A 21329-nucleotide genomic window follows, 5' to 3' on the forward strand; every position below is an offset into this window, starting at 1 on the left:
CAATAGCTTCGTGGCCGTTCCTAACAGCATCATATAATGGTGTTTCGCCATCTTTATCCATCTGGTTGACATCAGCGCCATAATCCAGTAGCAAGCGTATAACAGCTTCGTGGCCATTTTGCACAGCTTGCTGGAATAGTGTCGCTCCGTTTTGGTCCTCTCCATCTGGTTGGCAATTTCTATCAAGGAGTTGGCCTACTACGTCTTGGTGGCCATTCCGAGCAGCGTACCACAATGGCGCGCGGCGCCTAGTCAGTCGAAATAAGTCAGGTTTCTGGTTTTCTTTTCAATTGCATAGCTCTTTTCAGTACTTACTTGCTGTCCCGAATATCAGGATCGAGGTGATCATCCAATATGCTACCTACTACGCCCGCCAGACCAAAATAGGCAGCCAAGTGAAGGCCAGTCATGTCGAATACACTCCGGTAGGTACTGAGGAAACCATGTCTCTGGTTTTCTAGTGCCATTAGAAATTGGCCGCACGCCTTTGCATGATTAGGGCGACCCAGGAGTTCTCGGATGGGTTCGGACTCGGCCTGAGGATCTGCATGTTGACCCCAATATTGAGACGAATACCCATAGAGTGGGAAGTCGGTAAGTCTTTGGCGAAGATCGTCATTTTCGAAGCAATGGCCACTCTCAAAGATATCAAATGCAAGATAAGTGACACAAGTATTCGTGATCTGGGTTTCTGCGAACGGAAAGAATCGAACTCCGTGTCTGTCAAAAAATTCCTGCGTTGTATAATGAATTAACCGGATAATGTGGCTTTCTTCGTCAATGGTGACCAAACCACAGCATGCCGACACCAAGTCGTCAAGATCTGGCAAGCTGTCTTCAAAAAGCTCCGACTCGCCAATTTCCACGCCAAGCGCGTGCTGAAGCTCAACTGTTTCCAACGGTCGTTTTGCGTGCACGATCCACATAAGGGTATTCATACCAAGCTCTTTCTGGTCCGAGAGCTGTCCGCTTATACGGAGCATGGTATTTTGGTATGCTTCGTCATAGGCATCATTTCCTGTCGCCAGAGTGTTCAGAGTCTGTCGGAGGGCTCTTGGTGATTTCTTGCCCTTCAAAGAATCAAGATGGAGCTTGGCCAACAGAAACCTGTACAAGTCAGTGGAATTCTAAGAAAAGTGTCGATGTAAACCTACATTCCATCCACAGCTTTTGTGATTCCTTTCTTGATTTCGTCTTGCAACTCCTTGTCCCTAGACACAAATCTTGGCAGATTCATAAGATTGCTTTCAACGTATCTGTGGATATCCCCCTCGCTGGCACGGACTTCCGCTGAGGTGAATTCTTTGAACCTTTCCACTATATGGGGCACCGGGCGGGAAGTCGCCAGTATGTTCACCCCTGTGTTGCGCTGAAGCTCAATCAAATGCGAGATGAGTTCTCTCTGGCATCCATTGGAGCTTTCGCATTCATCCAGCGCATCTACCACGATGAGTACTCGAGAGAACGATCCGGCTACCGAAGAAAGTGTTCTGATGATCCCCTCGCGACTTGGTCGGCTGCGGTTGGACTTGCACTGATTGAACAGCGCTTGCACGTCGTCAGGCACAGTGGCTGAAGCTTGACTCAGCTGTTTGAGAAGACTCAACAGCACGTTTTCGAATTTTTGCTCCCCCTGGCTTTTGAAGTTGAAATAGAAATAACAGATTGCAACGTCGGTTTGAATGCCAAAGGTATCTTGCAAGTTCTCCACCACGATTGATGACAGAATAGTCTTTCCGGCGCCGGGAATACCATGACAGAACAGGATTTCTCCCTTTGTCGCTTTCCATTTGATGTACTCATTTGAGTCGAGAAGCCACTGACCCGTACCTTCCTGGCGCTGACTGATGAAGTCTGCCTGTTGTGCCGCCGTATCGAGCGGTGTTAGCCACTCCAGAATCTCGCGGTTCTCTTGTCGAATTTGCCGGTCTTCCAACTTGAACACGGTGTCTCTGATGTTGGAACCGGTAAAGGAGTTGAGTGCGACGATGTTCGCAGTGATTCGATGTCGCAAATCACGAATATCATCGGGCTCCCATTTCACACGCTTCCAAACTCTTTTGGTGCGTTCATGAAGACTACCGCCCTTTGAATCGAGGCTGAGATATTTGCTCAGCTCTTTGCGAGAGTCCTCTAGGACACCACGGCAGCTTTCCCGAATTTCTTTGAGATTGTTGTTTTGGTCTTCGGAAACGTCATGCGCTGCAAGAGACACATCAACGTCTCCAAGTACAATGACGAGATTTCTGATTCTACGATTGAGTCAGTATTTGGTTGCGCATGAGCCAAGGTCCTTCATCAGGCTTACTCGGCGTTTATCTGCTGAAATTGTTCAGGTGCGTCGGCAAAGTCTTTGCGAATATCGCTTGCAAGCTTAATGACTGCGAGGAAATCCCCGACACCGAAGCCAAAGCTCATCTTCGCGATGTGGCCGTCATTACTTGAAACTATGGGGGATGAAGGATGAGGAGACGAGGAATTCTCATCGCGGGGTACGGCTTCAACTCTGAGTTTCAGCCTGACAGAGTCGGAGCGAATGCATAGGTTGCACAGCCTGCGGGCACAGCCCATCAGGCATATTGAATCAAAAGCGAACCAATCAAATTTGCCCGACAGGAGCATTTATCAATGATATCGCCTTATTCGTCCTGGCACTGTCCGTTGTAGTGGCTGTGACTCTGTACATTGTTTTTTTTTTCTGGCGCACAAATGCTGCTCACTTAAAGTTGTAGTTGTAATGAATGTATCTGACCACATGCGATGATATTCACAGTCACAAGAGTTTGATCCGGAAGATGATAAAGGATCAAAGGACGGAAATGATGATAGGGCTGTTAGTATGCCGAAATGCCGACCAGACTGAACAGTTATGCCCCCACAATTAATACGTCGTATGCTCTCCAATAATTTCCGCCCAGCGGCGCAGTCTCAACTCTCAAGTATCCCAGCTCAGCACCAACATCGACGCTGCATGGTGAAAGGATTCCGAGTCCTTTCACCTTGGTCCGCTTCTTGCGACGGTGTAAGTTAACTTTGTAAGGGGGTGCACGTACGAGCTTCTGGTTGTGAAGCCTCAACATTCGATACTCCCGAGTCCCAAGAATTCTAGTCGCTGAAGATCCGTACCGCCAGTGACTCGGAAGCGGCCTTGAAAAAGCCACGATCGAAGGCTTTTAGACTTATTGCATCCACTGTGCCTACGCATCAGACATGCCGCGCAAAACAGTATTCATCACCGGCTGTGGTCCGGATGGCATCGGATATTCTCTAGCCGTGGAATTTCAACTGCGCGGCCACCGCGTCATCGCGTCCGGCCTCAACGACACCCTCCTTGCACCGTTTCGTGACCTAGGTATGGAGACCATGGCCATGGACGTGACCTCTGAGCAGTCCATCGCCGCGGCAGCATCGCACACATCGAAACTGACAGATGGCGGCATCGACATTCTCATCAACAATGCTGGCGTGATACAAATCATGCCCATGGCTGACGCCTCCATTGCCGATGCACGGCGCCTGTTTGACGTTAATGTGCTGGGCGTCATGGCCGTGACGCAGGCGTTTCTTCCACTGCTCCTAAAGTCCCCCGCCGGCATTGTGGCCAATATGGGCAGTGTGAACCAGGTGCTCTGCCCGGCCTTCTTCTCGGCCTACAACGCGTCCAAGGCCGCGGTCGAGGCGCTCAGCACGACCATGCGGCTCGAGTTGGCCCCGCTCGGTGTCCGTGTTATTTTGCTCAAGACCGGTAGTGTGCGGACGGGCCTTTTTGGTCATGCATTGGGACAGACGACACTGCCTGCCGGCAGTCTGTATGAGCCTCTGCGTGAGTGGATCGAGGGTCGCAAGATGCTAGAAGCTGGTCAGCATGTAGACAGCAATGTGTATGCTCGAGGTGTAGTGGACGACCTGCTGAGAGATAATGTGAGAAACGTCGTGTGGCGCGGTGGTTTGACGACCTTGGCTTGGGTGCTGACATGGTTCGGCTGGGCGGGCATGTTGGATTCGGCCATGATCAAAGGAAACGGTCTTGACAAGATCAAGCGGCCGTCCTGAGAACAATTACATCATCTTTGCAGTCTGTTATTCTTACCGGCACATGAGTATAGGATACCCAGCATTTTCATATTTTTTTTCCATTCGAAACTACCATAGAGTATCCCACAACTAATGTAATATAAAGTCCTGCAGGGTTCTCATTTAATCAGCAGGACTTGAATCCGCCTTTTCATTTTAGACTATGTTTGACTAGGTCATGCCATGTCACACAGCCGCATCGGATGATGGACTGCAATACGCTCAAAGAGGGAATCCGAATGATTCGTTGGAACATACCCGAGTGGCTTACCCCACATCTAACAGCTCTTCCGCGTGATTGACATTGACTGCTTGTCTCTCAAGCATTCGAGAATTCTCCCAAAATACACATATCCTTCGTCTTTGAAAATGACGGGAAGTTCGAGAGATTCGGGCGTATGCCTGAGCAGCTTCTTTTCGCAGCGCAAAGTTTCACACAACTTTCGTCACGACTGCGACAACTTTGCCAAGGCCAAGTTCCCCAAGGATGATATCCGGCCAGTTCCTACGCAAGGATACTGTTCCTATACAATGTTCATTGGCGACGACAAGGTGGCCCAGTTTCGCCCTCCAGACCACGGACTTGATATTGCGGTCACATCAACAGCTCATCGTATCTTTGGTGATATTGTCCCAGAGACTGAAATTCTTGGGGTTGTACACGATGAGAACGACGGTACCGAGTTGCATGCCTATTCCATGACAAGACTCCATGGGACATCTCTTGTTGATGCTCGGCATTCGGACAACCCAAGACCCAGAAACACGAAGGAAGCGCGGCGTCGCATTGTGAAGGACTTTGCTCGACTGCAAGCAACTAGCTGGAATAATCGAAAGCCCAGCGAACAAGTCTCACAGAAAGGCTTGGTTGGCTCTTCGCTGGTGTGGCGGACAAAACTCTTGGGATCCAACCTGCCCGAACGATTCAAGAAGTTTGCGTCGTCCAATCTTCGGAACTTAGACGAAATTGAACAATTACCATGGACATTGACACACGGAGATTTCATCCCGTCCAACATTTTGGTCAGCGCAAAGAATGGCAGCATCACAGGCTTGCTCGATTGGGCAGAGGCAGAATGGCTTCCCTTTGGAGTTGGGCTTTACGGCCTCGAAGAACTACTAGGCGCAGAAGTCAACGGGACCTTTGAGTATTTCTCCGAGGCACGAAGGCTCCGGCATTTATTCTGGAGTGAGCTGATATCACTCGTGCCGGAGCTACGCCGCGATCCGCGGCTATTGGCTGCGGTGCAGGAGGCCCAAGTTTTGGGTATCCTGCTGTGGCATGGCATTGCATTCGACGACGGGCGGTTGGACAGAGTTGTTGAAGAAGGTGTCGATGACGGTGAAATCCAACGTCTAGATGCGATGCTCCTTGGACGTTCTGGCCTGCGTTCTACCAGCACATGGCGCGAGAGGTTATTTTCAATCCGTGATTTTGTGGCTTACCATTCACTAGGTAGTGAGTGATGATGTACAAGTCTCAAGGCAAGGCTGATTGCACTTGTCTGGAAACATATCTTGCATGTTGGGGCCTGTCGGATATCGACATCCCTTTTGATGGTAGATGAACTTATTTATTGTTTGAATCTTTGCGGTCATTCGGGATTTTGTACTATATTGCTATAACTCTCATGATAAGTACCCACAACTAGCCAGATTCGTCTTCTTTGAAGTCTACCGGGGTAGACTCTCGGTATCCTCCAGGTTGTACTGGTTGCCTCGACTAATCGACAAAACATTTGGCGCTACGAATTCATTTGTGTTGAACAGAACCTAGAAAGAGTTTCTCCTTTTCCATGCCTGATCAGCATCAGGGTGGATTTCCGGCACCTTGACATTCTTCCTCAGCTCCTTCTTTCTCTTCCAGTCAGATCCGAATCTCTTGTCTCGATTTCCAACATGCTTCTCAAAGTCAAACTGCCCTTCTGCCGTGAAGCTCGTCATCAACTTTGGTTCGCCAAGCGGTAACTTGTCACCACGATCCGTCTGCCACAGGTGATACACCTTGCCGTACAGGTGCACAACCTCCTTCATCTCCTCTGTCTCGGCCGCCTCCCATGCCTGCTGCATTCCGGGCGCGGTCGGTCCCGGCATGATCAACATGCCCGACTTTACCTCGAAGACGTGCGAGTGCCAGTACTTGCGCTCCTCCTCGGGGAGCTCGGCGTACAACTTGTCCGTCACCATGTACTCGATGCCAATGAGTTTGGCGTCGGGGCCCGGACCATCGTACAATATGCACTGTCGCATATCCGAGGTCAGGTGCGCGCAATAATGGTTCGCCTCCACGTGTCGACCGGGCTCGTCGGCATAGGTGTGGAAGGCGTTGAGGTGTGCGCAAATCTGCTTGACAGGTTGGAATTCCTATGCAAGGACGTTAGTAGGGGGTGAACTTTTTTCATGCTTCGGACCATCAGAATACCTGTATCAAGCCTGCCCCAGTCTCGAGGACTTTGTCTTTGACGGGCACTGGGCCGCCGGGCACATTATGCTGGTGATGACTTGACGAGGTCATATTGGTATGGAGAGTTTCTGATATGCAGAATTGTTTCTGGTCAATTCGAGTGCGGGCTTGGATTCTCTGAATTGACTTTGTAGCTCGAAGCTTGGTGGTAATATTGATGACAGTTCGCAACTTTATTTATATATCTTAGTAGCTCATGCATATTGAAGGTGAAGCACAAGTCTCGAATAATACTTCTGATGTCATTACGACATCAGGCCCCGCAGTAGAGTCAATTGCAGCCACAAAGAGAGACAGGTAACTGCTACACTAACAAATATTGTCATGTTGGCATTTGATGTCGGCATTCGCTCATATTTGGACTGCCAGCTAGGTTGGCGCTATAATGAGTTCTGCATTTCTACCTGTAGTAGGAGATACTACATACTCATAGTATTAGTGGTTGCCGATCGCTCTGCACTAAATGTAGTTTGTACATACAGAGAGGTATGCAACTTGTCAGTAATTTTGGCATCTTCCAGCTGGGACTACCATAGTTGACGGCACACCTTCGTCCTTTTTCCCTTTACATAGGGTATGGAGCTCACGCCAGATGACTTGACAAATCGAAAAGACAAAACCGCAAGTTGGGATCTCGCTGTACAAGTATCACAGACTATAACTTATCTCGCCTGTGCTCCATAATGATGCATGTCCTGGGCTTGTACCACCACGTCAAGCAAGCATCAAACAAAAGTCCCTCGGAAAGGCTGTAGGGCACTTTCAACCTCAAATTCTACAATCGTCATGCAAAATATGAATTCTCGTGAGATTTGTCACTGCGATTCCAGATGGTTGCAATATTCCTGAGAATGGACGGTCACGTGTTGCTTGCCCAGGTACCTCCAATACCACCCTGAGAGAGGGGACAGATGCATCCGATGTGCTGAGCTTAACGCAACTTTACCCACTTGCACCCACCCGCTAGAGGCACCAGGGGGATGAAACGGGTCAATCAACACCACTGCTACTGCCTACCTTAGCCAGGACCTACCGGTACGAGGCATTCCGTAAACTGCCGCTAGGTAGAAGCTCCCCAGGCCTCCCAGCTTATTATTCGTTGCAACAAGCAACTTACATCCTCGTACTCGAAACCCATATCCAACTGCGCGACGAGCAACAGGCAGCGACACCTGCACGTGTATTTGCGCATTTCGTCGGTCGCTCGCTGCACATGTGCTTGTAGTGCTGTATAATGCGACTGCCCGACTGACGATATCCGAGCCAGCCCGCGCACAATGGCCGCCTCCCGAAGAGGCCAACCGGAGCTGCACGTTCGGTTGCCTCCGCGATCCCCGAGTACTGGCACCGGCCTCACCACTGGCACCTCGCTCGCCGCGCCCCAGCAGCTCGACCTCCCGCCCATCTCGGCCGTCTTCCTCATCGAGTTCGACGTCAAGGCCGGCTACACGCTGACTTGGAAGGCTGCAGAGCCCGGCATTGAGCTCGAGGGCGCCGTCGAGTACAAGTCCCTGCCCTCGGGCGCGCACACGGTCACCGACGACCTCATATACTTTGTACACGAGCGCTATGCCGGACTGAGCGCCTTTGTCAATGCCCCGATCCAGGACACCGAGTCTAGGAATGCTCGCATGTTGGCGGTCGGCGTGCTGGTGCCGCTGAGCTATGGACGGCTCGGACGAGCTTGGAGGCATGCCGAAGGTCTGAAGGAGATTGCGTCCAAGATGGTTGTCAGCGGGAAAGAGGTCAGCGTATTAGAACAGTATTGGGAGAAGAACAAGGCCCGCGATGAGTCTACAGAGCAGGACGCTCGGGCGTCCAAGGAATCTTTGGACTTGCCCTCTGTCACATTCGAGGACCAACCGAAGCCGCCAAAGAAGCAGAAGCATACTAGGCATAGGTCTGCTTCTGATGGGACAGGACTGCTGGCACCCGGTCACAAGTTGTCGCCGTTCCATCCAGCCTGGAGCTTAACGGCCTTGCTGGATACCTTTGGACCGCTCATTTATCCGATACACCGAGCTGCACTATTGCGAAAGCGCATTCTAATTTCATGCCATGCGCCAGTACAAGAAATCTGTAATTTTGGTGAGTATGCAAATCTCTACTTTTTTTTGCCATTTCATATCGTCTAACTCGGTTCAGTGTACAATATTTCCATCCTTTCCAACATTCCACTTCCCACATATGAGATTCTTCCTCCAGAAGGACCCTCGCATCGTCTGCGGCCTCTTTTCAACATAGGAGTCCATGACATTCCCTTCTTGGTCGAGGATGCCAAGTCGAAAAGAAGTGAAGACGAATCTTCAGATCAAGAGTCGGGGCTAGGTTCCGGATGGATAGCCTGTACTACCGACAGCATCCTCGCCCTCAAGGACACCTTGTGGGATATGTTGATAACCATGCCTCCACCGCATGCTTCTGCCGGCAAGGTCCGGGCTTGGCCTACCGTCGAGTGTCCACGAGGCGTGCCAGTCAAGGCTACTCAGCGAGATCTCCGCAGATACAAGGCTCTGCGTACTGGCTTGTCCAGGGTGCAAAACAACAGTAATGTCGTTGCAGAGAGCCCAGAATCACCTAGGCCACCCACTGTTTTAACAAATCCCCAACAGCAGACCCAAGACGACCCGAGTCTAGATGAGGCGGAAAAGATTGTCGAGCCGCTCTCGTGGGCGGCACTGGCCTATAACGGCTTCATGTGGTGGGCCTCGGCTGGAGAACAGGCCCGAGCTGATGAGGTCGAAGAGTCGTCCAATGACGCCTCACTGCTGGCGGAGGTGACGCATCCCAACATGTCAATGCACATGACTTCATCCCTTGGGTCCATGAGGCGAACGTCTTCGATTGGCGGTCTCGGAGGACCGCTTCCCATGGACGAGGCGAGGGCTGAACTCGCCATCATAACATACTTTCACCGCCTGACCTCGCAGCTCCTCACGAGATTTGCCGAGATTGTAGAGAGCAGCGAGGTGGACGAGGAGGGGGAGCCGAGTAATGAGGATGACGACGCTATGCTTCCCGACGAAGTCAGGGAAGACTATGATGGGGCCATTCGAATCAATCCCGAAGAAATCAAATCAATGGGCCTGGATCGCTGGAGTAAGAGCGATGCCGAATTTATCCACGAGTTGGCTGATGTATATTTCGGCAGATCGGCCTATGTGGAAGGCAAGCCGGTCGAAGTCTGCGGCGTTCGGGTTTGTTAAAGGGGAACAGTCTCCCCAATTGTAGACTATTCTGTCGATTTTCCCTGGTATGCTGGACTTGTTTCTTATGGTTGGCGCAAAGTAGAGGCCAAGGCCCAAATTTCCAGTGATGATTGTATTGCTCCAGAACCCACCTTCATTCCTCAATACGTGATATGTAGTGCGAGTATCCATCCGCCTGTGAAGCAATCCCCTCAGTTCAAGAGACTACTCGTTTTTGTATATTGATTCCAGGGACACCTGACCACCAACTCGCCCACGATGTTTGAGCTCCCGGTGACCTGCCAAAGCCATATTGGCTGGATCGTCCACGCTGGTCACGATTATCGGTCTTGACTACGAATGAAAGTCTCCAGGACACCCTTGATCACACAATCAATTTGAAAACGGTTTATAAAGACTCGCGCACTTGCCTCAATCAGGTGTTGGAGCAGTGCAAATTATCTTGTACTGACGATGCAACATATCATACGCAGGTTGAAATTCGGTGAGTCTGCGTTTAAACAAACGCTTATACAGAATCTTTTTCCTCGCTCTATTTTCTCCATTTGGGTTATGCGAAGTTGAAACTACCTAGAGAAAGACCCTCTGCACGTCATTCTCTTTTCAACAGCATGGAGAAGGTCTCAGAATATTATACTAGACACAAGCGCAATGTCCACCACGGGTTCTGATAAGTGCATTGCTCCTCTTCATTGCTCACTGGATCATTCTGGACCCCAACTATAAGATGTTGTGCTGATGCTCCATCCTCAGTCTCTTCGATTGCCTAGCTCAAACCCAACTGCACTGGTTTGATTCGCCGCTCCCAGAAATTATTTTCCAGACCCTTGTGGATATACGGGTCCCCAAGTCCTTTTTCCATGATCTTGTTGATTCACAGGTCCTCTGAACCAGTTTCCGGAGTCTTGTTGATTTGTGGTTACCCTTTGTTCATGTGTATGATCTGATTGATTCACAGCTCTCATGGACTGGTTTCCAGAGTCTAATTGGATTTCGGTTCCCCGAGTCCTGTGCATATAATCTGGTTGACTTTCTGCTCCCATGGGCTGGTTTCCAGACCCTTGTGGATATGCAGGTCTCCAAGTCCTCTGTACATGATCTTGTTGATTCACAGGTCCTCTGAACCAGTTTCCAGAGTCTTGTTGATTTGCAGTTCCCCTGATTCCATCTATACGCTCTGGTTGACTTGCAACTCCCATGAACTGATTTCCAGAGCCTTGGTTTTCGGGTCTCTCTGACCCGCTTGCAAACCCTTGCTGACTTGGTGCTCCTCGAGGTCCGTATGCAGGATTAGAAGGGACATAACGTCCGAACATGCTGTCAAAGCTTGGTAGTTGTATATCACCTCTGGATCCGTCTCTGTAGTCTGGTGGATTCGCTGCCTCTCCAACACCGGTACCATGGACTTGGGGTGCGGCTGCTCCGGTCCTGGTTGGATCGTTTCGTCTTTCGTATCTCAATACTTGGGGATCCGCAGGTTCTATAGGCCTGTTTCTAGAGCCGTAAGTTTCCCAGCCACTAAACCCGATCCCAGGATCGCGATGCCTATGCCCTCGTAGCTCGTGTCCAGGATCTGGTTCAGATTGGTTCATAGCCCCAACAGGTCCGGAGCCAGAAGCTTGTTCATCCACGCCTCCTCCGGTCCCATCCACACTGCCTCCTTGGCTACCAGGAGCCTCGCTCGGAGCGGGCATGCCCCAGTTACCGGCTTCATCCAGCGTGCTCTGAAGCCTATCTGTTTGTAGCTCACACTTTGTACCGTGAACTGCGCATCGCGAACACTGTGATGTGACATAGCGACATAGGCTCAGCAAGTGTCTCACGCATAGAGCGGCGCCGAGTATGTACTTACAGGATTCTGGCTTGATATATCGCAGTCTGTGACCTTCTCAGCCCTGCCGCACTCGATACAGCGGTCTTTCAATCGAAACCGTTTAAAATAGTCACATACGATCTCTTGTTGCACGCATCTTCCGCATGCCGGCAGAGCTCTATCGCACAAATGACCCACATCCCTTGCTATGCAAGGGCGGCAAATCCCTCGCTGACGGTACATTTTCTGATGACTATTGCCGGGTCAAATTGGTACGTGAGATTTGTAGTAATGTTCGATATGAGTATGTGTAGTGGATGGAAAATACGTCGAGTAATTCCAATTTACTATGAATGTGCTTTGTTTCCCCGGACCCGGAGCTGCAAGTAAACCAGGCCCTTCTCTGATGTCATTCGATCGCAGTAGCTTCTCGTGAAATTGACATCTCTTGCCGACTTGGTAGGTACTATGCTCCCACTTCATCCGGCAGGCACTGTAGGGGTTCTCAACAAGATCGCGCTCGGTGGCACTTCGAGCCCTTCATGTTGATCCTGTGAGGTTCATACAAACTCTGAGTTTTCACCATCTTGGCTTCCGTATTCACATTAATCTAAGGTACCATTGATCTCATATTCATTGATGCACTTGGTGGCTCGGATGAATGCGATTCTCAACCCGCACCTGCTCCGGTGCCACTATCAAAACCATCCTCTCATCTCTCAGAGCATGTATACAGGTGGCTCTTTCCCTTGAGGCCAGTCTCTTTCACCATCTTCAAACCATCTAATGGCGACCATGTGGTTCAGGAGTTCTCTCAAACTTGACTGGGCCTCCGGATCTGATGACATCATACTGGCCGTCCATGTACTCGTCAAAGCCCATGGTATGATCCCAATTGCTTTCCATATACTCGTCGCCCTCATTAGGGTTGATCGGGGCGGACTCGCCACCGCCGTCGTAGATGCATTCCCCGTGGATATTGGCGCAGTTCTGACAGCGGGGCGTGCGGCCATCACAGAGCCACCACCGGTTGAAGCAGTTTGTGCAGCCCGTCTGAATTGTGGTAAAGGTCTTTTTGACGACGAGGGGCTCGTTGCGAGGACGATGCCATCTGTAGTTGCACGGAGTGCCTTTCTGGAAACACGGGTTGCAGGCGGGCTTGGCGCCGTCACAGTGTAACTCGCTCTGCCAGCAGGATAGGCATTCTATTTCATCTGGGCGCTGAGCGGCCTGGCCGCGCTGGTTACCCTGGTTTCTTCGGTTGCGTTGGGGACGCTGGTTATCGCGATACTGAGCTCTGACTGACATGATTGGTCTGACCTGTGCTTGGTCGAAGTTGACTTGGCCGTGGTATGACTGATAGGTGTGTGTGTGAAATGGTGCGTGTAGTTGTGTGTATACAGAAGATATCAAAGCAGTTTCTTGGATATGGGGTTGGTTTATTTATACTTGAACATTTGTGCTATTTAGCAGTTATTCACTTTATTTTATCTTCCTATCCACCGTATAATAGCTAATGTGAGTTCAACTACTGGATTGTAGTATAAGATCAGTTATTCCACGCATCCTATCTAGTTAATAAGAGTGCCTTCTCTGAGAGAAAGAGTGGTTATCTTACAGATCAGTGAATACAACTTCACGGATTCGGGCCTGGAGTCCTATTCATCTACTGTTTCAGACATTATCTGTAACATAGCCATTTGAACTATTTCCGTACGACCCCGAGCCTTTTCATCAGAATCTATCAAAACTGCATATTATACTTTTTCTGGGGATCTGATGCTTGCGATCATCAGACGACCATATAGCACGGAAGATTCCTTGTTAACCAATAACATCACGATTCGTGTAGGCGACCGGAATGTTGATCTTGAAGCGAAAACGCGATATGGTGTCAACGGAAAGGAGACGCTTGTCCAAAATAAGATTGACGTACAGAATTCCGCAACAGATGTATTGATCGTTTGCTTGATAACAACGCCGAGGTTGAGTGACATGTTCAATGCAGCGGACAGTATAAATCTTGGAAGAAAGCTCGAAGCAAAATTGGTACAGGTTGAATCATGGCAGTCTGCCTCGGAGCACTATCGTTCAACGTCCGCCGTTGCTGTTATTTAGTTTTAGAAACCCAGTGAGGCCATGGGAATCACGTGGGATTAATCAAAATTGTAGTCGTGGGTAGTTTACTTCATTGGAAGTCTTGGATGTCTAGAACATGGGAAAGATTCAACGATGCGGCAAACGAGACAGTCCGTAGATACCGAACAAGATCTCGTAAAGTAGCCCGCAGACATTGCGTCCATAATATGAGGATTGTTAAAAAACAGGAAAACTCTTTCAAGCCTGCTTCAATGAGAAGTTTGACGACCCCTCGACTGCCAGCGAATTATTCTCACCCGTGGTTTGCTCTCTTCGATCTCTGGTGTTCCATGTGGAACCAAACTTTTCAATCCAGCTTTTAGATCAGATTCTCTCTTGTACTTTTATAGAATGGGGTTTGTAGGATTTATTTAATTACATTACTCTGTTTTTTCTTTCTTGGGATACTATTGAGAGGCCACGAATGATAATTCCATGCTTGTCGATTCAGGTGTTGAGGGAGATATGAGCGGTTGTTGTAATAAACTTTCCAGAATTGGAAATTTCGTATACTCGTAGGTGGATCAGGGTTCTCGATTGTAACACAAAGTACCCGAACATGGAGTAAATCACAAAAGGTTTCGCTTTGCACGTGCGCCTGAGTCGCATTCTGGCTTTTCAGGGTCCAAAATCAATAAGAGCCAACCTAACATGTATAAAATGCGTTAAAATGGATAAATTGTAGCTGTGCAAAAACACTGGAATGCTAAAGCAATACACAAAACAAAACCCGTGCAACTTTTGGGACGCTATGATACAGAGTATGTACTCTGTACATCAATTGGGAAAAACATTGAAAAGGGACCCTGCAGTTCTGGGTGCAGTGGTTTGGAGTAAGCAAGGTTAAAAACACATTGGCGCATGTACCTAGGGTAGGCCGGGTGGACTGGCCGGGGTTTCCCTAGCGGCAATCTGGTGGCTCCCCCAGGCGGCAAACCCACCTAACACAAAACCTTACTTTCCTTAGCCGGATTATTATTTCGCCCGGGCGTTCGCATTTTTTAGGAGGCCACGATTCATCAGTGAGACGGGCGGCATCAGCCATTGGCCAGACAGACAATTGGTTTAGCGCGCCTCCCCCGACACCTGGTCTCAATGGGGCTACGTAGCTACTTCTAAATTGCGGCAACGTATTTCATAAGGCAAAACCACCTTGAACCACCTGCTGCTTGCTACCCAGCTCCAACCAGCAAGCAAGCGAGCAAGCAAGCAAGCAGACAGATTGACAGACAAAATCTGTCGAGGAACATTTTTGGACGGACAGACGGACAACTCCATCACATCCTCACATCTGCTGTCTGCCCATCATGTCGTCCGACTACAGCTATGACGAGCATGGCACTTTCTACCCCTTCTTCCTCTTTACAATTACTGGCGTCGTCACGCTTCCCTTGACTTACAGCCTTTTGCGCCCCAGCACCGACGCCGCCGCCCTCGCGCCCAGGATAAAAAGCGACTACAAGTCGGAGCACCATGCCGTCGTCGACGCTCAGCGTGCTTCGCTGAAGCGCAAGCAGCGCAGGGTCAAGCGCGCCATCGCCGTCATCCTCGGCTGGGCCATCATGGGCCTCATGTTTTACCTCGTCCTCACCACCCAAGCTACCGTCGCCAAGATATGGAATCGTAAGACCAGCTATACCACTTCTGCTCCTGATAGTCGCCTGTTCTAGTTCTAACACACACGCGCTCAAACAGCCTACGACATTCTCGGAATACCCGATTCCTACTCGGAAAAGCAAATCAAGTCCCACTACAAGAAGCTGTCGCTCAAGTTCCATCCCGACAAGGTCAAGCCCGACCCTGCCAAGAATGAGACCCTCGAGATGCTCAATGACAAGTATGTCGAATTGACGAAAGCTTACCAAGCTCTCACCGACGAAGAGGTTCGCAACAATTACATCCAGTACGGCCACCCCGATGGCAAGCAAGGTTTCAGCATTGGTATCGCCTTGCCCAAGTTCATTGTGTCCGATGGCAACGGCAAGTATGTTGTTCTGGTCTATGGTCTGCTCCTCGGCGTGCTTCTTCCCTACCTGGTTGGTTCCTGGTGGTACGGCACTCAGCGAATGTCCAAGGAGGGCGTCCTGATTGATAGTGCTGGCCGTCTGTTCCGCGAGTACGAGGACAGCGACGAAGAGGGTCGTCTCATTGCTGCTCTCAGCACCGGAAAGGAGTTTGAGGAAAAGCTCAAGGGTCAAAATGCCGAATCTGGTCTCTCTAAGATTGAGTCGAGAATTCAGGCTGCTGGTATACTATCTACAAAGGATCAAGAGAAGCTGGAGAGTCTCGACGGAGTGAGAAGAAAGGTCCTCGCCCTCTTGTGGGCTTACCTCGGTCGCGTGGATCTCGACGATCAAGCTCTTGAAAACGCCAAGTACATGGTTGCCCCGATTGCTGTCGCGCTTGCGCAGTCATACAATGCCATTGCGCTCGCATACGGCAACACCAAGGCCATTCTGTCATCCTACACTACTACGCAACGACTGATCCAGGCAGTGCCACCAAAGGCATCGCCGCTCCTCCAACTCCCTCACTTTACTCCTGAAATCGTCTCGGCTGTCGAGGGCGCATCCAAGACCCACATGACCGTCCAACAGTTCATGGATCAGCCTGACGCACAACGTCGCAGTCTTGCCGTGGGCAAGGGCCTTTTGTCGCCGGATCAGTACAAAGAGGCTGTCCATGTTGCCACTCAACTGCCACGCTTTGCTGTTGCCAAGGCCTTCTTCAAGGTTACTGGTGAAAAGTACATCATCCCTTCTTCTCTGGTCAGCTTGGTCGTAAAGGGAAGAATCGTTCCTCCCGGCAGCACCAATGTTCCCGCCGTCAAGGAGGCAGATCTCGAGGACCCCGACCCGGTTGAGGGTGACCTCAAGGCTCTCAAGAAGGATGAGGAGGGCGAGAGAGTTCTTCCTCCCTTGGCTTTCGCTCCCCGTTACGCTCGAAACCACTCCCCCCGGTGGCACATTTTCTTGACCGACAGCAAGCAAGGCAAGATGGCTGTTCCTCCCTTTACCTTTACCACGTTTGACAAGCCCATCTTTGACGCCGACGGAAAACCCACTTTCAACATGCAGACTCTCAAGGCACAATTCGCTGCCCCTCCTGGCCCTGGTCACTACACATTCGTTATGCACGTCATTTGCGATGCTTATGTTGGATTTGACACCAAGCTCGAGGTGACCTTGGTGGTTGACGATGCTGCCAAGGCTACTCAGGCCGCAGAGGAGGACGACATTAGCGAGCCGGAAGAAGGTAAATATTCCACTTATCCCCATGTAACTTTAGACGCACCGGCTAATTCTAAACTAGATTCCCTCGCCGGTCAAATGAATGTTCTGCGCGGCAACGGAGCACCTACAAAGCCTAGAAAGGCATCTGATTCGGACGAAGACGAGGAGAGTGGCACAGATGAAGAGGTGGACGACACCAGCGATACCAATACCGACACCGAGGATGAGTCGTGAAAAAGAGTTGTATATTAGCAGGCTGCATAGGAAAACGGCGTCGGTGGCGTTCAGCGGTGACATAATTCGCCGGATATTGTCTACTTGTCCCCTGCGCATGACAGGGAAATGATTATAGAAAAATCACTTGTTTCAGCGGTAAATTTTCATGCTGTGTCAATGTGACTAAGTGCTGATCTGAAGGGAGTGCACTCTTGCAACGTGCTCCCATGTTCTTCATGATCGGCCACTGGCCTCCCAGTGTTGTCGTCAATGGGTGGTATTCACACTCCTCGTACTGTCACACCCAGGCAATATTCGTTTACTGTGGTCATACGCGGGTGGCAATCCTTTGGCATCGAGACGCTCAGGAAAGACTTATACTTTCGGGCGATCTTTTACATGTCAAGATGGCCGATACCAAGGATATTTGCAGGGATAAATCATAGAATTGTATGATAAACGTGCCTCTGTTCTACCTGCTCCACTGAACCAGCTTGATATTATAGACCTCGGCTCTACGTTTGTCGTCACATCAAAGAATCATTTCCCCTTAGAAAATAAGCTAAAAGCAATCAGTCCTTGATCAAACATTGATGGCGACACATACTTTCGATGCACTATACATTGAATAGAATGATCCTGTAGCATTCTTGATGGCAAGGTTTGTGACTTTTGTATATGTGTATGAAAAAACATTCGATACTGTCAAGCTGTTTCTTGACTTCTGTTTTGGAAAACAGAGAAGCTATATTAAATATAGCACTGATACTCTCAAGTTTACTTTGGCGGATGGAAGCCAGATTTGCCGCAACATTTTTCGGAATTTCCGAGCCGCGTAGTGTTGGAATAGTAATGAAAAGATCAGGAACTGCCGTCAAGTTCCACGGTGCCCGGAAGCTGGCCACCAGGGTAAGAGATCACCACGTCTTCTATCAGTCTAGGTTGCATTAACGAAGCTAGTACCTGACATTACATCCGCGCCAATCAGAAGGCTAGACTCCGCCAAGGTGTACGAAACAGGCAAAACTATTCAAAACCTACGTAACACTATATTTAATCGCAGTCGGAATTTCCGGCATTGCAGAGCCCTTTCTATATATATTGGACAGTTCAATAGGTATTTAAATAAACAGCAACGATAAGTACTATAAGAAATACTAAAAAAATAAATAAACAAGAAAATATACTGATTTTCTGGCCCAGACATCCACTCCAAGTCTGCGGCAAAGTACTTGCCTCGTCCCATCCCGTCTAAAACTTCGATTATGGCTGCCACTGAGCGAGTACCCGAAAGGGTGACCATGCCATTCGACCAGGCAAAAGTCGACTCTCAATTGGCAGCCCTCACTTTGGAAGAGAAAGTATCACTGCTAGGGGGTAGCGGCTTTGCGACACTCACAGGGGTTCCAAGGCTGGGCATTGAGTCCATGAAGGTGAGAGGTTCTTGTTACCATCTTCCCCCCACCCCCCGAACTCGAATGAAGCCCTTTCTTTTTTTTACTCGCAGTAATCAAGACTAATAATACGTCGCTCAAAGGTTGCCGAGGGCGTCAATGGCGTCAAAGATGCAATGATGATTGACTCTGGAGACACAGTTGGTGATGTATTGGCAGGAAAGGGCCCAAAGACAGTCTGCTTTCCGAGTACTTCTTGTTTCGGCGCAACGTGGAATACGGATCTGATGTGGGAGCTGGGAAAGGCCCTCGCCCAACAGGCGCGACAAAAGGGCGTAGCGACCATCATGGGTCCTGGCGTCAACCTGCACCGCGATCCGCGAGGCGGCCGGAATTTTGAGTACTTTGCCGAAGATCCTCTGCTCACTGGACGGCTGGCTGCCTCGCTTGTCAATGGCATCCAGGCCCACGGCGTCGGGGCGTGCCTCAAGCACTTTGTTGCCAATGAGGGCGAGGATTTCCGAAGGTCTTATAATGTCGTCGACCCCACTGGCGGTCGCGCTCTCCGCGAGCTGTATCTTGCTGCTTTTCAGGAAACTCTTCGATATTCGGACCCTGTGGCCGTCATGACTTCGTAAGTCTACTGAAGTTCCAGTCTCTGGTATTTGCTTGTGACCACAAAACTTGAGTCTAATTCTACGACAGGTATAACAAGTTGGATGGCGTGCATTGCTCCGAATCGCCCATCATCGCTAAAATTCTTCGTGGGGAATGGAATTACGGCGGCGCTGTTCAGTCGGATTGGTTCGGCACAGCATCGACTGTTGATTCCGTTCTGGCTGGCCAAGACCTAGAGATGCCTGGTCCTCCAGTCTGGCGTGGTCGACGTCTTCTAAACGCCGTTGAAGAAGGCAAACTCGACGAGACCGAGATTGACAAGAGAGCACGCAAGATGCTAGAGTGGATCGAAAAGACTACCGGCAATGACTTTTATAAACAGCCGCAGCCAGAGGATGACACCAAAGCCATTCTTACTTCGCGCCGGGTAGCAGAAGAAGGTATAGTGCTGCTCAAAAATGACGACAGAGCGTTGCCTCTGGACTTTACAAGACCTTTGAAGATTACAGTTTCTGGCTTGCCTGCTGTTGATCCTCCAGTGGGAGGTGGTGGCAGCTCGCTCGCGCCTCCTAGCTCCGTCAAAACACCACTCGATGGTATCCGAGATGTGCACGCCTATCCAGACTTGGTCGACTTTACTGGCGGATGCAAGATGAACAAAATCATACCTCTGCTCCCGTCAGAAATCGTACGAAACCCGCAAGATGGCTCCTCCACAGTGCATGTGGTTTATTACAATAACAAATTTCCGACAGCCGTGCATCATGAAGATTTACATACAGCTCAGGTCATGATGCTTGGACACGTGAAACCCGGTCTTGACGAAGCCGGATTCAACTACGTTATGAGCACTACGTTGGTAGCTCCTGCGGATGGAACGCATACTATTGGTGTCCGCTCCACAGGATCATATCGACTGCTGGTTGATGATATCGAGGTCAGTGCCATCTATTTTTCTTTCTCTTGTCTGTTTATAGCCCATTGGAGCGATTGGATGCGCTGCTGACCTTTCCGTTTCTCAATCAGGTTTTGTCGGCATCTGGAATTGTGGCAAACGCCGAAGACCTCTTGTTTACGCCGGCGAAGCTCGAAAAGTCAGTGTTGTATGCCATGAAGGCAGGGCAATCGTATACTATCAAGCTGCTTGTCCATGACCAGAAATCACCAAAGCAAAAGCCCAATGAACCTGGTGCATACGCCTCTGCCTTGTGCTTTCAGCAAGAGCATCCGATCGAGAAGGTTATTGAAACTGCCGTGGCAAGTGCAAAGCGCTCAGACGTGGCCATTGTCTTTGCCGGTAGAAATGCCGAGCATGAGACTGAGGGTGGTGACATGGTCGATATACAAATTCCTGGAGACCAGCTACGTCTCATTCAAGAGGTCTCGGCTGTCAGCAAAAAGTCCATCGTCGTTCTCTATGGTGGCGGCGCAATGGACGTCAGCTCCTTTGTCGACGCAGTGGATGCAATAATCTTTGCACACTATCCTGGCCAAGAAGGCGGTACAGCCATCGCCAATGTTCTTTGTGGTAAAACAAATCCCAGTGGCAAGCTCACTACAACATGGCCCCGGCGGCTTGAGGACACACCAACCTGGAAGCATTTCCCGGCTATCCCAAAGCCCGATGATGGCGTCAACATGGAGTTGGCAGAGGGTCTCGAAGTTGGTTATCGTCGGAATTGGGAAAATATCCCGGGCGGTCCACGATACATGTTTGGTCACGGGCTCTCGTACACTTCATTCTCCTACACCAATCTTTGCCTAGAGCCGTCGGCAATCAACCTCGCGGATGAGGGCACCACTGACATCTCGGTAAAGCTCACCTTGACCAACAACGGACCTGTTGAAGGTGCCGAGGTTGTGCAGCTCTATGTTGCCCCGGCGAGTGACGGCAACAAGTCGGATCCCTCAGTTTCAATGCACCACGCAAAAACGTTGAAGGGTTTCCAGAAGCTGCGCCTCGGATCGGGAGAGTCCACAGAGGTTCGAATCACTGTCTCACTGGAAAGCGCAATCTCATTCTGGCATACTGAAACTTCCGAGTGGCGGACAGCGCCGGGTATATACAACTTCAGTATTGGAAGCGGGCCTGACGCTCCATACAAAAGTCTCACAGTCACAGATAAGCAGTAATAATTCAAATAAAGATTTGTTGGATGGGATATCACA

At 50.0% G+C, this 21329-nt stretch overlaps 9 protein-coding genes across 9 annotated transcripts in view; 5 read left to right on the forward strand and 4 right to left on the reverse strand.

Annotated features, from left to right (window-relative positions):
• PFICI_03851 (uncharacterized protein) overlaps positions 1-2418 on the reverse strand; it is a gene marked incomplete at both ends in the record, with an annotated part of 3583 nt that extends 1165 nt beyond the window's left edge. Inside the window, 4 exons of the mRNA XM_007832432.1 lie at positions 26-248; positions 316-1107; positions 1155-2252; positions 2309-2418. Coding sequence (XP_007830623.1) covers positions 26-248; positions 316-1107; positions 1155-2252; positions 2309-2418 — 2223 coding nt within the window. The remainder of the gene's footprint in view (positions 1-25; positions 249-315; positions 1108-1154; positions 2253-2308) is intronic.
• Positions 2419-3210: 792 nt separating this feature from the next.
• On the forward strand, positions 3211-4053 carry PFICI_03852 (uncharacterized protein; the record flags this gene model as incomplete). Its single annotated transcript, XM_007832433.1, has 1 exon — positions 3211-4053. One exon carries the CDS (start codon positions 3211-3213, stop codon positions 4051-4053), a length of 843 nt encoding a protein of 280 aa, XP_007830624.1.
• Positions 4054-4443: 390 nt separating this feature from the next.
• PFICI_03853 (uncharacterized protein) lies at positions 4444-5541 on the forward strand (the record flags this gene model as incomplete). Its single annotated transcript, XM_007832434.1, has 1 exon — positions 4444-5541. One exon carries the CDS (start codon positions 4444-4446, stop codon positions 5539-5541), a length of 1098 nt encoding a protein of 365 aa, XP_007830625.1.
• Positions 5542-5847: 306 nt separating this feature from the next.
• Positions 5848-6589, reverse strand: PFICI_03854 (uncharacterized protein; the record flags this gene model as incomplete). The annotated part of the gene is made up of 2 exons (XM_007832435.1): positions 5848-6438; positions 6497-6589. The coding sequence occupies 2 exons, from the start codon at positions 6587-6589 to the stop codon at positions 5848-5850; spliced, it is 684 nt and encodes a 227-aa protein (XP_007830626.1).
• A 1226-nt stretch (positions 6590-7815) lies between these two features.
• Positions 7816-9744, forward strand: PFICI_03855 (uncharacterized protein; the record flags this gene model as incomplete). Its single annotated transcript, XM_007832436.1, has 2 exons — positions 7816-8626; positions 8684-9744. The coding sequence occupies 2 exons, from the start codon at positions 7816-7818 to the stop codon at positions 9742-9744; spliced, it is 1872 nt and encodes a 623-aa protein (XP_007830627.1).
• A 1171-nt stretch (positions 9745-10915) lies between these two features.
• PFICI_03856 (uncharacterized protein) lies at positions 10916-11726 on the reverse strand (the record flags this gene model as incomplete). The annotated part of the gene is made up of 4 exons (XM_007832437.1): positions 10916-11094; positions 11147-11528; positions 11600-11625; positions 11699-11726. The coding sequence occupies 4 exons, from the start codon at positions 11724-11726 to the stop codon at positions 10916-10918; spliced, it is 615 nt and encodes a 204-aa protein (XP_007830628.1).
• Positions 11727-12343: 617 nt separating this feature from the next.
• On the reverse strand, positions 12344-12868 carry PFICI_03857 (uncharacterized protein; the record flags this gene model as incomplete). Its single annotated transcript, XM_007832438.1, has 1 exon — positions 12344-12868. The coding sequence occupies one exon, from the start codon at positions 12866-12868 to the stop codon at positions 12344-12346; it is 525 nt and encodes a 174-aa protein (XP_007830629.1).
• Positions 12869-15006: 2138 nt separating this feature from the next.
• Positions 15007-17166, forward strand: PFICI_03858 (uncharacterized protein; the record flags this gene model as incomplete). The annotated part of the gene is made up of 3 exons (XM_007832439.1): positions 15007-15322; positions 15395-16954; positions 17012-17166. 3 exons carry the CDS (start codon positions 15007-15009, stop codon positions 17164-17166), a joined length of 2031 nt encoding a protein of 676 aa, XP_007830630.1.
• Positions 17167-18413: 1247 nt separating this feature from the next.
• PFICI_03859 (uncharacterized protein) lies at positions 18414-21293 on the forward strand (the record flags this gene model as incomplete). Its single annotated transcript, XM_007832440.1, has 4 exons — positions 18414-18581; positions 18686-19176; positions 19248-20097; positions 20187-21293. The coding sequence occupies 4 exons, from the start codon at positions 18414-18416 to the stop codon at positions 21291-21293; spliced, it is 2616 nt and encodes an 871-aa protein (XP_007830631.1).
• Between the last annotated feature and the right edge of the window lie 36 nt (positions 21294-21329).

Source organism: Pestalotiopsis fici (genome assembly GCF_000516985.1).
Source record: "Pestalotiopsis fici W106-1 unplaced genomic scaffold PFICI_Scf_2, whole genome shotgun sequence".
NCBI classification, from domain to species: Eukaryota; Fungi; Ascomycota; class Sordariomycetes; order Amphisphaeriales; family Sporocadaceae; genus Pestalotiopsis; species Pestalotiopsis fici.